The sequence below is a fragment of the Neodiprion pinetum genome, chromosome 4 (assembly GCF_021155775.2).
Source record: "Neodiprion pinetum isolate iyNeoPine1 chromosome 4, iyNeoPine1.2, whole genome shotgun sequence".
Taxonomy (NCBI): Eukaryota; Metazoa; Arthropoda; class Insecta; order Hymenoptera; family Diprionidae; genus Neodiprion; species Neodiprion pinetum.
Genome location: NC_060235.2, coordinates 28,459,598 through 28,477,130, shown reverse-complemented (window position 1 = coordinate 28,477,130; position 17,533 = coordinate 28,459,598). Strand labels below are relative to the sequence as shown.

The window sequence follows — 17,533 nt, the reverse complement described above, 5'->3', positions numbered from 1 at the left end:
AACAGTAATTTTTCAATCACGTGCCGTCCAATTTTCTGCCAATTTGAAATTATTTTGTTGCAAATTTGAAACACTTTACATCAAAATAGGTGTTTCCAAATGGTGAAATTAATCGGTTTTTGTAAAGAGAAAAAAAAAATAAAGTCATGAGCTGAGCTACATATATTATGACCATACGTGAATATGACCTTAGTAAGTGTATATTTAGCTGTAGGTAATCAATTGACTGTTCAACCACCTTCCAGAATTATATATTCTCCTTTCGTTACGTCATTGGCGCAGAACAAGATGCTTGCAGGCCAAGGGATCATTGGGGGTAGATCCCACCATTTTCACTGTAAATACGCTAAAATGCTCAAAAAAAAATTCGGCACGGTCTACTCGAATAATGCTTAAATTCATTAACTAAACCTCTACCTCCTAAGAAACTAGCTGATATTTTAGATAATTGCTGACGCAACCAGCTACATATTGCATCGTTATCTTTAAATTGCAGAAGCACAAAAGATTTAGTGCACTTTAATTGTCAATTGTTTTAGTACTACATTCACACTTATTGAAATCATGACCTTGCTAGACATACGAAACTCGTGTATGTTAATTTTTTTCCAATCAAGAACCCATTATGTCAATTTGGATGAGACATTTTTTTATATAGAAAATATCAAATTAAGGGAAAAATATACCTCTCAAAATTGATGTTTGTTCCAGAATCTCAATATTTCTCTGTACAATAATAAATAGCCTTTTGCTTTTATGTGTACTGGAAGAGCACTAAAAATTATGAGCAGAATGGCATAATTATGACAAAATGTGTGAAAGAAATTTTTTCATATTTCTGTTGTCCTTTGTGATATGCACTATTTAGAAGGTGCAAGAGCATTCCTAGAATTCGAAGAATTCGGGTTTCCTGATTTGAGGTTTTTGCTTTGAGTTGCATCGAAAAATTAATTTTCACGTTACGGTTTAGAAGCTCCTTTTCAATTTGAAGCAGAAGCAGTATAATAATTCATTCCTATTTAGAAGCCTCGTGACGTGTCGTAAAAGCTAATAAAAGTAAATACCGAAACCATCGGAGTCCTGATCACGGCTTAACACCGAAATATACCGTGCAGGAATTATCGAGGAGTCCCGACAGCGACTTTACGCTCGATAAAATAGCGAATATCACCAACCTCGCGCACTCGAATGAGATCGCAAATTCGCGGTCGTTTTTTTCTGCATGAAAGCAACGCAGCGAAACGATTAGAGCGAGAGAGAAAGAACGTTATACCTACGTAATCTTCGCGGAGGTTGAATATTTTTTTTTTTTTTATCTCATTCGCAACTTTATCACCTCCTCGCTCCAATCTGTAATGACTCTGGTTTTGCTACCCGGTTGCCGCTACTCACTATAATCAGCTATGTGTATTATACGCAGACTATTTACAGGCTCAGCAGAACACGTGTTCTATTATTGTAAATATTATGTTCCGTCGAATCTAGATCTTGATCTCATTTCTCAAAAATTTTTACCACGCGTCTCGTCAGCAATTTTTATACTCGTCTATTTGAGGGAACAAAAAATTTATAATATAGATAAAATCACTTTACAATTTTCAATATGAAAAATTAAAATTGAAATGAGGTGAAATTCGAAGTGAAAACTTAATTTAATTCGTAAGAATCACTGATCCGATATATACTTTCAAATTTCATGGACTTCCGGATAATTTAATGATTTATTGTAGCTCAAGGACCGTCCAAACCACACCATCCCGTAACAAGCATGTGTTAATATGGGTCGCCACCATATACAATAATACGTTATATAATGCAACACCATTTTCAATCACGAATTTAATTGCGGTCTAGTTTTCGGTGTAGACTAATTTCGCGTCATATAATTGAACTGTCTCGTTACAGGCAGCGTCAAAATGCAAACTAATTTAGAGGAGAATTAAAAAAGGCTGTCGAAAATTGCTTGCAGTCTGTAATTTTTAAAATCACAGAAAAACTGTCTCTTCTTTGCCGCATAGTTATTTGTCGTTTGAGGTCGTCTGTGAAATTCTTTTTTTTTAAATTGCACTTACAGCCGATTTTCATTGTCCTCGTCAATTCGACATACAAAAATATGTAAACGTTTGTAATTCACACGGTCCATAGTAAAAGATACATGCATTGCACTTGGATCGGAGATAAACATCGGATGGGATTTTGTATCACTAATAAATATTTAATATAGGATCGCGGCGATGTTACTTTAAAGCAGAAAGTCTGATCTTTAACCTATCAGAAATTTCAGTCCGAGTAAACTTTGACGATTAGTGTTCTTGTGTGTCTAAATAAGCCACCTACAAAATTTTTTTAACGAACGGTCGATCGATCGGAATATTTCGTGGGTTAGTTTTGTTCTGTTTTAGCTAGATTTTCTCCACTTGCTGCTCGACCCTTAGACGTCACAGTGACAAAAATCATTTTAAAGTTTCGGTGTCAGTGAAATAGTTAAAATACATTCAATTCAAGAGTCTGCAAATTCGCCAAGGTGATATTCGATTATAATAACTAGGTTTGTCGCTCAGTTTTATTACAGGCCAAATGAATTCTTATCTTTATCCAATTATAGGTTTATAGATTAATATAGACTGAGAATGAAAGACTGTTTTTTTCAGTGTCTGGCAATATTTCGGTCTGATTAGATAACCGTGCAAAAAATTAATTAAGGAATGGCATTATTAATGTTTCATACAGCTACGTATATCTGGCAATCGAATAGATATTTATGTATAACTTTCCGATCTTATTAGGTGGACGTAATTCATTATAACGTAAGCTTAAAGCGAATGTTTACAATCCTTTTTAACTTTTTTACCAGTCTATTCAACCACCTGTCACATCGCATTTTTTACTTGACAGTCTATCATCTCCTGTCAATGATAAAATATTAAGCTAGTGTTAATCGAACTTGTAGGCGCAGAATAAGCGTAAATTTTGATTCAGGTTTATAAAGAGGTCGGTACAATGGGATTGCCGATTACTTGTTACTTAACGTGTAGGCCTTGGCCTGAATTAATAAACGAAATATAAACGGTAGGAAACTCTAAATTTCGTTTGTATTCGCATCGCTGTATAATATGAGGTTTCCTATCTGTTATCAGAATTTCAGTTGTCAACTGTTGTCAATATGTACAGCGAATTTAGTTTAAAATTATACTTTTGCCATTTCGAATCCCGCAATTAAAAACTCTCTGAACTTTAAATTGATGTTAGGCAAAGTTTCATACCGCTTTTCAACTGTGCAAATCAAAAGTGTTTGCCGCTGTTTTTAAATATAATCTTAAAAAAATGTACGGTCAAATTGTGCTGTTACATAAAAATATTATTGACCTCTAGGAACACACGACATATCATCGTGACGAAAAAAGAGGTAAAACAGAAGTTTATGTCGTTAATAAATGCAATAACAAAAGAAAATAATCAGAACTACGAAACCAAAAAATGCTACATTGGTAAATGGAATTTATTGTTATAGTGCTCACAGAGACGATAATCATCGTAATAATAGTAACCAAAATAACAATAATTACAATTAAAAAAGCAAAGTATAGTCAAAGTAAGCGCGCGGCGCAATCGAACCGCGATACTCGTAAAAACAATTCGTTATAAACTAGCACTAATCGTGACGTAATCCGAGCGTCGTCCGTCAAGGCGCTTACATAATTATAAGTATTGTTAGGCGTCGCGACGCCCGACAAGTGCGGTTCTTGCCGATGCGTCGTCGGCAAGTGACGTCAATAACAGCAAGTTTTTCACGTTGACTATAGATAAAGCTTAATGTGAGAAAAATCGAGGAAATGAAAGAATATGAGACGTTATACGTAGAGTGTAATGAAAATAAAAGATTCGACTAATCAAAGCCGCCTAAAATTCAGTTGAATTAATTTCTATGGACTGCAGTAACGAAAAAAGGTTCAATTTGATAGTAAAAATTGCAATTATAATAACAGTTTTCCCGTAATTGTACGCGCATAAGTCTATACAATATATCAATGTTTATTATACACTTCTGCGGAGCAAGCGACGCGACATGTTAATATTATTCTGCGCTCCCGAAACTGGGATCAAGTCTGGTCTTGTGACTCGACCCGCGAAAAGCACAGAACCCGAGTCCGAGTCCCGCAGGATGAAGACGAACGGATGATCGGCTCGGAAACGCTGAACCGTGGAACCCATCAATGGCACAACCGCAATTCCTTCGAAAAAGCGAATATTCAATTATTAGATACATCCGTTAAAAAGATTGAGTGATGAAAATGTTCAGGTAAAGGTCCAAATTCAATTACGTTTCTATCAATATTCTCTATTCTGCAGTTTAATAAAAAGGGAATATCTATAAAAAAAAAAAATTAATAAGCCTTGCATAATATATGAAAAAGTATATCGGTCAGTATTTAATAAAAAAAAATGCCGATTACAGCCGGCAAAGACGAAAAATTCTTTATCGAGAGTAGACAATGGTTGATTAATTACCACGATACTCGACCTTTGAGTGATAAATCAACGCGGTCTATGATCAGCAAATTGTTATTGTGTGTGTTAGGCGATACGAAGAGTCAAAAAAAGAAAGCTAACAAAGAACACTTTGTAACGTATCGTCAATTTATCTTCCTATGTATTCCTCTCTCGCAACATTTAAGCCTATAAACATGAACCAGCAGGTATTTTGGTAAGTTTAATCGGTTCGCAATGCAAAATGACAAGCAGTTATGCCTTGAATAATATTTTGCTGTCGAAACGTTTCGAATTAGAAAATGAATTCGAATAATAAACATACAGCATAGGTTATACATGTAATATAATCTTTGTTATGACGGACAATTATTCATCCGTTCATACATGTAATAGATAATATCGTATCAAGAAGCAACATTGTTCAATGTATGCAACAAAGTGAAAAGACTTACTTCTGGGTACTGTAATCTATGAAAAACGGATAAAGTGATATGTATCTCGAGACTTGAACTTTTGCTGAATTATGTCGGATAAGCGAGACATTTCCATTCCACACGGCTCTGCAAGGCTACAGGCGAGATTTTCATAGTTTTACTATAAATATATCAGGGACCGCGCGAACGCAAGTCCCAACACTCAAAAATTGTACGCACGAGTGCCCGCGTTTGGGGCAATCGCAAGGGTCAACTCAACCGAGGTGCAATGGAAGAGCCTCGCCTCGAAGGAACAGCCTTCTTGATCACGGTAAACCTTTGCGCCAGGTAAGTTTGACGCGACGAAATATAGAGCGGAAGTCAACTTTTCATCGGCGAACTTCAGACGCGAGATTTCCTTTCGGCTTGACACTATCTATTGGCGTTAATTGCAAGTTTTTCGCTATGCGATACGCGTGTACTTTGTTTTATAGTATATACCTAGATAAATTTTGTTTCATCGTCGATATAACGAGAGATCGTCAAGAATATAAACGACTGGATAAAAAAGAGCTCGACAATTTTCCTGTCCTCGTGTTTCTTGACTATAATAGTATAGCGTAGTAGTTCATTCTTGTGTAACTTACCTGTAACTGCTGAAGCAATTGTTCCGTCCTCGTTCACCTCGATCTTCGCGTTGTGCAGTATATTCCCCACCTTGAGAGGGCCGTTTGCGATTCCGGAAATGTTGGCTTTCAAGTCAAATAAGTCTTTGATTCCAAGCTGCGAAAGAGAAAGTTGTATGAAATGAAATTTCCTGTACAAGAACTTCTATTATCTTCTTTGAATCGACAGAAGGCCGTGCCGATTGTGTAATCCACATGTAAATGCGAAAAAATTACTCGATACCAGGATACTTCCGGCATTCTATAATATCATCACGCATCCGTGTGAAATTTTTCAAGTATCGTCGGTTCGAAATGATTATAATACTCACTGACATTGAGTGCCTTGTTCGAATACCGGCAATTACCCACAACGGTTATAAGTATAAAATAAAAACCAGAATCTGTCTAGGCTGAATGAAACTCTGAATCACATTTCGTTCGACCTTTTTCCCCATTCAAACCGAGGTCTTCATCCGTTTCATTTCTAACGTAAGTTTGAACATACAGGCGAACGTCTACCACTCGTGGTATAGTATCACGGTAAACTTACACCTTCTAAAGCTGATCGCAGATCTATCTTGGTTTCGACGCTGAACCTCGGTAGAGACAAAAGGACTTCCGTTTCTTGTAGGCTACCAATGATACTTGGCAGCGGAGTGTGAGCCAAGTCCTTCATGAGCGCGTGTATTCCGTCCTCGAGGCGCTCAGGGAGTAGAATCAACATGGACAGTTTCCCATCCTGGAAATATCAAAGTTTAAACGCATGATCGTACGACTTTCTCAGCACTCAAGGTCGAACGAGGATAAGAATTCAAGTACCTCCTCAAAGTTTGAATATTTGGAAAAGCGCTTTATACACTCACCGCGTATGGAAGCTCTATCGCTTCGGCCTGCAAGGACGGAATGTAGGCGTACGGATAATATGCCAAACTCTCCATGAGGTAGGTATTCTCACAGCCGTAATTTGGCACCTGGAAACATCTTGGAGCGGTCAAACTCCGATCGAATGATGTCTTCCACGTGCTCTTCAGATACAACGCATTCGTCAATAGCAACCGCACTCCGGAACCAAGACTGCCTGTAATTACATACGTCTCACTGATGTTTATAGTGTGGTACAAATTGCTATTCGGCAGTTTTTTTTCTGCGAAAAATTCTGTGCTTAAAATAGTTGTCTACGGTTTGACATTTGACGATCACACACGAGTTCACGGTACTGAGTGTGATCATCGGTCGAGAAGAAAAGTTCAGTATAATTATATGACTTTTATGTCCATTTGGGGTACACCGAAGAGCATGCCAGTTTCAGTGCCAATATTTAATAACATTATGTCATCAAATTTGATATTTATGGAGTTGGCTCGAGTAACCGGTTTCTTTTCGTCATGTATTTATTAATTTCCTGAAATGTAATGCGAATTTGGTGTTTGAAGCACTGTCGACGAATACAGATTTATTACAACTAACAACATCTTAATTTTTGGTCACCTATCGGATGTAATGGACGACTAAAGAAACAGGTCTTACCAGGATCGACGATGGATTTAATGTGTCCCCTAGTTGTTTCGCGTACCCAGTTGTTTATTAAATGAGAAGCTCCTGGAGCGTCGACAAAGTTAACAACCTGAACGTCGCTATTGTAGTATTGCCGCAAAATCTCACTGTACTTTGGATTAACCGTGACGTCGTTTCCGGTCCACAAACGTGTGGCAATATCCAATTCAGCGCCGACCCTTCGTACCTTGAACAAAAATCAATCGGTCGCACTTTGGTCGCACAATTACACGATGCGACAGTGACGACGGTACGCATTTCGTGATTGCTGATGAACGGTGATTTTCCAAATCACTTTCGTCCGCAGGTATCCAATTTTAATACATATGTATATACCGAGTTGACCCGAGGCGCGTATCTCACCTTGAAAGGAGCCAAAGAACGTTCCGCAGCCAACCTCAGGCTCTCTGTGTCCGAGGGTAGCCTGAGCAAGGTAAGGATTTCGGTGGCAGTGCGACCGCCGGTTCCTTCAACCAGAGCGGTCAATGCTGCCTTCACGCTTGCCGGAGCCACGACAATATTATCTTCGCCTTCCGCGGTCAGGGCCTTACAATAACAGATTACATAAATGAACGACTTTGTATCAACACATAACCTGGAATCGGTTTGGTGATTGAAGCGTTTTTCTAATATTTATACCTGCAGAAGTTCAATGTCGAAGAAGTTGAATCTGTCGCCAGTATTCGGATCTGTCGCAGGTGTGACTGAAAAATAAGACATAGAGATATGAAACTTACTAAAAGGTATTTCCCAGAGCACGGGGACGATTTGGAGATTAATGTCATCTGATCGTGAGAGGGAAAAAAAGCAGAGATAGAGAAAAAAAGGGAAAGAGAGGGAGGAGGGGGGGAGAGAGAGAGAGAGAGAGAAATTCTTCGACCGGAGTTAATTAATAATAAATGGAAGAAACGAGTTAAACGGAACGCGGTCCTGCAGCCGGTCATGTGTTTGTGCGCCTTGGGAAATCCCAGCTTATGAAGCAACCAGCGTCGAGTCAAGGCTGACCATGACAGACCTCCAAGCACTCTATTGCACTTGAGTGGAGTTTAGTATATAAAAAATTTGATTAATTATCTTTTTCTGTCATTTACGGCCATCTGCGCATTATATTCGTATTCAAGTGCAGTGGGCTGACAGTAAGAAGAGTTTATCTGGTAATCGGTGCCTAGATGAGATTGACTAGAATTCTAGTAGCCGTTTATAAAAATAACCTCAAGTATTCCTTCCTCTCACCGTCGTTCGATCACACAAACGCAACGTAGCGTTAAGCAATTAAAAGTTTTATTTCGACGTTTACCGGATTTCACACAGCTCATACAGCTTTTCTTAAGCTGTCTGTTCCTAGGTTATTATTTACCTATCGGTGACAATTTCGTAAGTACGACAAGGTCACTGTTCGCCGCTTTACGGAATGAGCAACAGATCAGCTCAAAACGACTCGCCGACGTTAGGTATTAAGGAGATATGGACACAGTTCAAATACCGAATGCCCGAGATACCCATAACTCAACGTAAGACGTAAATTTTGTGTAGAAAAGTTACTCTACTGTAAAATTATTCTGTGGCAGTAATATGAAAGTCCTTCAAGAATCTTTGAGGCCAGACGCGATGCTGGAAACCTTCTTAGGAATCGGTTTTCAACAAGTGAGCTGCTTTAAAATCCCGATCAGTATTGTGAAATAACGAGAGACCCGGACCTTTCCTAATCACTAGCTGTTGCGAAATGGGAAACAAAGCACCGGGCTAAACAATCGCACATTTATATCGGATCCGTAATGACTTCCGTCAAATTGCACGCGTTCACACAAAGCGGAAAGCTCGTGCAAAGCAATTTTCGATTGAGATAGTTGTGCAACGCGATAAGGATGTAACAACGCGGAAAGTATTTAATGAAACAAACAGACGAGGCAACGCGATTGGGGTCACGGACGGTCCCGTCGTGTTCACGCGGTATGAAATGCAACAACTTATACCTGAAGTCACGCAGAGGCCCAAGCCGAACAACACTGCGTACATCAACATGTTTCCCGTTTACTGTTCCTTTATCTTTCCACTTTCCGCACCGTCCACGGTCTGAAGGCTCGACGGACGCCGGAGGACTGATCGATCGAACGATCAACAAAGTGATCGAAGCGCTTAGGTGTCGTTTGTATTACGGGATTCCCGATTGCCCTCGGACCGTCCGCGATGACGGTCGCTCTTCGGATGATCTCTGTGTTCTTCCTCCCCTCCCAATGATCACGGGGACGGCTTTCGACAATTCCCCTTCCCAATCGCCAGATTCGAGGTTCGGAATATCCTGAATCTATCTTCGCGGAACGTGAAAAGGCGAATGTTGTTACTACGTCACCAATTTACGTGCGTACACACCTTTGGGTATTCACGCGCAACGGTCAAACCTGAATACAGTTTGTATACACGCCAATAAACCTGTACAGAAATTACACCCACAAGCCTCGAACGAAAGAGCGAGTCATTCGGTTAATAACTACAATCTTTCAATCTGTTGTGTCAATGTCGTGATGAAAAAAAAAAAAAAAACAACAGAAACAGCTCCAAATACTGTTGTTTTTTTTAAGTACCTTTTGACAACCCTAATTGAATTGTAAGGGATGCAGTTTGTATACCCGCAGAAGAGTAGAAAGAATTACTGATTGCGACGTATCGTTTTTCAGTCTGATATTCAAATGAGTATGACGCAATTTCAATCAAATATCACCGGCAATGTTTTTATTTGTTTTATCGCGTCGAGTTCTATTCTGGGTAAGATGATTCGTAATTTTATTCGAAGGTGGGTTAAACCAGCATTTAAAATTTCAGGTGGTATTTGATTAATGCTCGTGATGCGAGACCGGTTTTTTTCTCAAACGAAACTTGAAATTCTTTCCGGGTGAATGGAGACAGTTGTATACGATGATCAATGATGTGCACCGATGTGCAAATTATGTTTTTTCCCTTCCTTATCACGTATATTGCACATCGATTGATCCGAAATTCCCTACCTGTTTTTTTTTCTCCGCCAACTTCTTGTCAGCGACAGCATACTTGTGACCGGTTTTAGCTCTACCAGATGCAATCTTATACTAACAGATTCGGTCGTTGCTAATAAACGGTTCACGTATACAACGTAAATAAGCGTTTACGAAATCTGGAATCTCTGCAATTTAAATTTTGTATTTAACATAGCGATGTATTTCGTTACTCACGATTAGCTCAATCTTCTGCAGTAATATTCGCTTGATCTTGATCAACCTGGGAGGATGATTTCTAGGTAAATATTAACATTTCAAGGGATTCATTCTGTATAGGCAACGAACCGTTGTTCCTGCATTGAAAAGTTATTTGTTGACTACGAAAGGTAATTAAGGTCATTGAATTTCCTGTTTCTGGGAAATTGGATTCGTTTGAATGGGAAATTTATTGGAAGAAAGGTCAACCACCATTTACAAGAATATAAAAGAATTAAAAAACAGAAAGCGTCATTGTTAAGAGATTGGTAATTGGTATTTATTAACAGCCAAACGACGAGGTAAATTACAGAGAAGAGAAATGAAACAAGGGCTGCATGAGAAAAGAAGAAAAAGGAAAAGAAAAAGATAAAGATATAGTTATAGTTATACCAACTAATACGGAATACATAAGTGAAGTGTATTGTAGTGAGATGAGGTGACGTGAATTTATTTGTGACTGGTGAGTGTGACTATGTATGTGAGATTACTGATGATATGACAACCAATGCTTTCGACACGCGTTCGCGTAATGTAGAGTAAGAACCGGTTACGCTGTATTATGAATTTGAAATTGAAACATTGATTAAGTACACGCTGGTAAGATTCTTATTGTAGTTCCCTAATAATATTATTATTCTCTCAAGAAGTAAAAAAAAGCTTGTCCTCCTCAAACCGATCTTTACCTAATTTATATTGAAAAATAAGAAAATTGTCTAAAATTTTTATTTTGTTGCTGTACAGATAATATAACCAGCATGCATTTTTGTATAATTTAGATATTTGAATGCGTAATGCTTTTTTTAATTTCGAACCCAGTTCATCCTCTCGACTAGCTACAATGACTAACAATGTTGTCTATAATATGCCGTAGACAATAGTAATAATAAAATGTACCAAACGTCCTCGGAAAGAGAGGATGAAAGATGGACGTATGCATACCATTTGACACTGAAGTCGCTACCAAACGGGATACTTAAGTGAGTATATACAGTACACAGCTCATTCGCTATTGCTGGCTTTGAATTCATTGTCGGTAAATTCTAGAATTACGTTAAAAGGAACGATGGTTTTGAAAAACATCCCAACGAAGGTTACTTGCCGTTGTACTTAAATACTGTTTGCTATTAAGAAAAAAATATATACTCTACCCCAGGGATTCCAAAGAAAGATGAAACGAATTACACACAATTCGGAGATCGAGAAATTTCAGCAACTGAAACTCAAGTTGTTCACTGGAAGTTCTCGGATTACTCCTTTTGACAATTAAGGAACGGATTGGTACTACGAGTGTTATGGTTAGTGATACTTCTAGGGATGAACATCTACTGGATTTTTCGATGACCCAGACACTTTCTTTTCTGCGTGTTTACCAGGTGCAGCGACTGGAACTGCGCTGAAGATCGTTGAGCCAAACGGGTTTGGCGATTTTGTCACCGGTTCCTCGAAAAATCCATTCGTCTCCAGGGGGTTCGTTACTTTCCCAACGAAGACTATAGCCCCGGAAAACTCGTCCTCTATGAAGAAGAAGAACGGATGCCTTACGTTGACAACTGTGTCGGAATTCTTGTTGCCGAGTGAAACCACTGAAAAAATACATGAGAATTAAGAACGACATTAGTTAAATAAGGATACTCATTAATATTTTCCTATCATTTTTTTTCGTAAGAATTTTTACGGGTTGACTACCGGATTTATTATATTTGGATGTCGTGAGTGTCTTGTGAAAAAAATAATCTGATATTTATAATACAGAGACTAGTAAAATGATTCAAGTTCATTTTTTCATTGCATATCCTCTTTTTTTTCTCCCACTCTTCACAATTTATTTTTATTTACCACGTCGAATTACGTTATGATCAGCTATAAAACTGTTCAAAGGATTATATATTTAATTGCTAAAGCAGACACTGCCAGCTTAATAAGTTGCCTACTGTAAATTTTCATTTCTGCAGAATAAATTGTTTACAAGGTACTGGAAAATCATTGAAATATCGCCAAGTTTATGAAACTCCTCACCAGTAACGACTTGCGCTGTGGTACCAGTCTCGTCCACCTCTATGCCTGCTTTCTGAACAAAGTCAGAAACGATTAGACGCTGAGAGGTTGCCCTGGCTCTAGCTATGCCAGGAAAAGCAGCTGTATTGTCGAAAATATCTCGGATGCCCAACTGCAATTACACGAAAGCAAAGTTTAAGTAAATTGCTATTATTCACGGATAAGCGAGTATACACGGATGTAATGGTACGATCAGGCAGTCGAAGAGCGATCTATCTCACCTCACGAAGCGTAGATTCCAAATGAGTTGTGAAGTCGAATTTGAATTTAGGCAAAGATACTTCCAATGGGATCTCCTGCATCAACATCATATGATTCTTTATAACGAACGGGTTTATGTCTTTCACTAGCTGCTGAAGCCCGGTTCTTGCTCGAGGCACAACTATGAACATCGCGTATTTGTGACCCTGAAAAAATCAACGATTTATGTTCAGCCTAGCCATTTTCAAAGACAATGCATACGTTTTTCTAATCTTTTTTCGAAAGTGGGGATTGGAGTAGATTTCTTATCGTTATGTATCGGCACTTTGGAGTGGCAGTTCATTGTGTACGGTGAGGTAAAACCTACGAGATAAGGCAATCTGACGAGTTGGGCATCCAGCTCTGGAATATCTGCGTAATAGAAACGGCCAACGGCATTCATGTAGGGAACTTGAACGCTCTTCTCGATGTCTGTGTGGAAGGCGCCATACTTAGTAGCGTTCTTCGAGAACGGATGTCGCCAGGTCCCCTCAAAGTACAAGGCATTCATCACCAAGAAAACGGATTCCTTGATTTTTTGCTCTGTCGATTGAATTCAGTTATTATTACCTCGATTATTACTTCACTCATTTTACGTAGGTACACCGAAAATACGACAATCATAATGCCGAGTATAAATTAGGCGGTTAAACAGTCCGTAGGTAGAATTCTGGACAAAACGTTGATTGCCAATTCATGAAATAAATTCACTGACTGCGAATGTCAAAAAATTGTACGACCAGACACTCTGGCCGATTCACGTTTTCCCAAAAACTCACCGTCCGTAAGAACTTCCTTAATATGACCATGAGTCACATTGCTGACCCATGCATTGATGCTTGCGAGTGCAGGACGGGCATTGGATAAATTAGTGGTCACAATGTCTGTGGAGTAAAAAGTCTTGACGATCGCACTGTAACGTTGTTTAGGCTGAATCGACGTGTCGACAATAAGACGAGTAGATATGTCCAAGGTGTACTCTTGCTGATACGTCTGCGCGAAAATAAATACCATCGAAGTAAACATTTTTGCTGCATGTAATGCCGAGACGAAGAACCATCAATATATCGCGTCTTGACGAACCTGCAAAGAGCGGAGAATGGTCGAGAAACGATCCCGAGTCGCTTCACGACCATTGGGAAGCTCCAAGGCACCGGCAAGCTCGTGAGCAGTTTGGCCTTGAGCACCTTCGTAGAGCAAAACCAAGGCGAGTTTCACTGATATCGGCGAGATGAGCATGTTGGAGGGGTACTTCGCCGCCAGATTCTGCAAAGTTTATCCATTAATTTGAGAATGACATTTCCCTTTTTCACCGTATCACGCGTTTCTAGCATACCTTGCACAGACCCCAGTCGAAGACGTTGAACCGATCACCTCGGTAAGGAACGTAGTCCTCGTCCTCCCATAAATCCAGTTGCCTAGCCGAAGCGTTTCTCTGTACAACCGCTGCAGCCTCAGCCGCCATGGGGACCATGGAGACCAAAATTGTGGTCAAGCCGAGAATGAGGATCGCCATGGCTGGAATCAGGAATTCAATTGATTTTCACTGTACTCTCACGCAGATACTTTAGTTTCCGTTTAGCCAAGTGCCATGAGTTGAATGCAAATCACTTTCGCACCGAATCACGTCATCGTGCTTGTTTTCTTTTTACATTCCGAGTAGTCAGCGGGCTCGCGATAAACTGTATTGTTCGTATAACGTAGAAGAAGGTAAGATATGTAATCAGATGGTGCGGTAAGAAGCTAAATGACAAACTATCAGGCAAGGAGCAAAATGATGTTAACCGTCATCCGGAGACCATGGAATAACCCGGTGGTCGTCAACCTCCAGGATGCCGCGGGCAACCACCTCCGCCGGGGAATTCTCGATGAAAAACAAACGCTACATCTTTGTCGAGCAAGTAAACACCTCCCAACGGTACTGGATTCGGTAAAGAATCATGAAAGAAATCTATACCTGGCGTGGGTAAATAATTTTCAGAAACTTTTAAACCTCCCTGACGTTATTCGAATAGGAATTTTTATGCCTGACGTGAGTGATATTCAATCTTAATTACCGCACGTTTATTATTGGAAATCGTTCGCCGAAAATTAATCTTCCACAATTTAGTGACAGCGGTATTACGCACGCGTCGAAAGAAGTCAAATCAAATATGCTCATTAACGACTATACAACACGAAATTACCGTATAAATAGCGCCGCTTGCATTCTTCATGAAACGACAGATGCGGTGACTATGTGACCATGTATAGCATGTAATCCTTACATCTGCGCTCTCATCCGATCAATGCAATTTCAAACAGAGGGAATGACTGTTCACTTTGATCTACTTATTTCCAGTCGATTCATTTTCTGTGCGGGTACAATCGACACCCGCGCAAACTTATCAATATCAAAAGTTCATTCTACAGTTTCATCGAAGCTAGTGAGAGGGATAATCGTAAAAAGTGGAATCGTCGTAGACCGGCTAGTAGATAAGCAAAAATTCTGCAGGAAATAATTCGCATTAATGGAGAAGGCCGAGGATTCCGGAGAAGCAAATGGGGGTACGGAATAAATATATGAAGAAACCTGTTCTTGGTGTAAATATATCTATAATGTGGATACAGACAAAGATCTGGCTAGAAATAAGAAGACAAACAGTAGAAATTGATGGCAACGATAAACCGACCGACTGTTTTCGTTGAGAAACTTTACCCACGAGTAGCAAAAAATTATCTCTTCGTGGTAATAAAACGCAACATCGACCAGCGTACATAATTTTATTTTAGTTATGATTTGCTAAGTTCAAGGTAGCGAACTTTTTTATTTTCGCGGTATAAGTTCTGCAGTTTTTTTGGTAGTAAAACTTGTTATAGACCTGTATAGGTATATATGTTACACGCGTATATAATTAATAAAAAAATCTCTCAAATTAAAAACCGACTGCAGATAATACGAAACGTCCGAAACGGCGGTGATTATTAAATATTGGAATTCGTGCAATCGGACGAGGGTAATATTGAACGTCATTAATTTCAAATCCAGTGGCTAATCTATGTTTACATTTAAAGTGAAGTATCGGGCATCGTAAACTGAAATCCCAAACTATAGATATACAACGAATAACCAGCTTGGAAATTGACACGGGTACACGTCCGCGCAGATCTTTTATAGAATATTACGTATGCGAACGTTAACGCTCACTCGGTGTTTTTCGATATCACATGTACGCGAAGTAACATCTAATACCTGATCAGCATATTTCAAATTTATTACGAACTTTAATTCAGGAATCCAAAGCTGTGCCTTATGCAGTGGAGATGGTTGTAATAAATTCCTACCGCCTATAGGAACAAAACGATATAAATATAACGTATATTACAAAAACAAGATTCGAATTATTCTCGACCACGAAATAATTTCGTAATTATAATAGCGATGTCGTAATTATACCGAAAATTCTTTCTATAATGCAATGAGCACGTTACTTGCAACCGGAAATACTCACAACGAACAATTGTCCCCGTCGCCTCGCTATGTTAAAAAGTTTTTTCCTACAACAGGTGAGAGATTGTAAAATAAAAAAAAAAAACTTCACACGTCACTCTGTACGATTTAAATTCGTTTCGGAATTCCTCTGATTATAATATACCAATTGTTAATTATATCAATTATCCGACTCACCCGAGCCCGTGTAAGTCCCGCTCATCCTGTCCCACGAGGTTTTAAAAAACGAAGCACAATATCGAAACTGCGAAATTCGCTCTGTCGTGATATTTCTGTGACCGGGAGGATCTTCTAGGCACTAAAGGTTCACGGATGGTGGTCGTCCAGGTCTAGCTGTCAAACCGGTGCGCTGAGTCCGCCAAGGTTCACCGCTAACTACGAATACACGACCCTCGGATGCATGTTCATATGAACACTGTGGAAAACTGGGAGAAACGGCCGTGGTGCCTCTCGCCTCGGCGTGTTGGTTAATTATACACGTATTACAGACACATCTACTCTGCTCGTGCTTCCTCAGCAGTGTGAGAGAACAGCTCTTTGCGGAGTTGTAGGGCCGTATCAGCCGACTGTGCGATCAGTTTGATTTTAGCGTGAATTATGCGTACGTACGACCGTAGAGCGAAGATTGAACTTCGGTTTTGCGGCGGCGTGTCGTGTTTTGGGGATCGCGAAAAGTGGTAGACGAAAAGACGCGTGATTCCCCTTCTGGGTTGTAATAACTCTTGGACCTCTAATCTCTGCGTTGTTTTCTTCGGCCTGTTCCCGTTTTACGTCATCATCGTACATATGCGCAGTATTGTTTGTTATCGTCCGAAACATGTAATATCGCAATCTGGAATGCAGGTCAAGAGTCAGCTTTGCAGGGATTCAGCGCGTGATCTTCGAAAACAGGGAATTACTTTATCTTGACTTTCTACCGATCAACTCACAGCACGGAAAGAGTCCGCCAGTTTCCCAGATGTGCAATCGGGGGGTTCAACTACCTCGTGGATACGAATTATTGTCTTGACCTTTACCTTCGGGGTTTGGGTCAGCCTTGGCCTTCTGATCTAACAATAAATATCGCATGCACTGAAATAGCAGACAACTTTCTATAACGTTCGAATAGCACATTCAGTTTTACTTTTCCGGAGAAAAACGCTTACAGGGTGTACTTACTTCGAAAATTCACTTTATATGTTATTATGACTTTGGCAAGTGGAGAAAACATGCGTGCAGGTTCTACAGCTGTACGGTGGGTTTTTTCTAAATTGGTGTAAAAGAAATCAGAAATATTTATCGTAGTAGGGTTTCATTTATCAACCATTGTGGTTGAGGTAAAATCATCGAGATAAGATTTTTCTGGAAAATGACTCGGCTTTTGTGTAGTTTACAATCGTTCTGTCAATTCCA

General features: G+C 39.4%; 1 protein-coding gene and 1 non-coding gene across 2 annotated transcripts; both read right to left on the bottom strand.

The window, feature by feature from the left end:
- Positions 1-3,481: 3,481 nt before the first annotated feature.
- Positions 3,482-16,838, bottom strand: LOC124216008 (uncharacterized). The gene is made up of 15 exons (XM_046620021.1): positions 16,319-16,838; positions 13,988-14,169; positions 13,735-13,917; positions 13,431-13,644; positions 12,980-13,194; positions 12,633-12,818; positions 12,373-12,523; positions 11,727-11,939; positions 7,766-7,830; positions 7,490-7,672; positions 7,100-7,313; positions 6,436-6,650; positions 6,123-6,311; positions 5,552-5,687; positions 3,482-4,232 (listed from the first exon to the last, which is right to left on the bottom strand). The coding sequence occupies exons 1-15, from the start codon at positions 16,341-16,343 to the stop codon at positions 4,036-4,038; spliced, it is 2,568 nt and encodes an 855-aa protein (XP_046475977.1). The 5' UTR covers positions 16,344-16,838; the 3' UTR covers positions 3,482-4,035.
- LOC124218332 (U1 spliceosomal RNA) lies at positions 5,098-5,260 on the bottom strand. The gene has a single exon (XR_006883033.2). It is a non-coding gene; the product is annotated as a U1 spliceosomal RNA (small nuclear RNA).
- Positions 16,839-17,533: the final 695 nt, after the last annotated feature.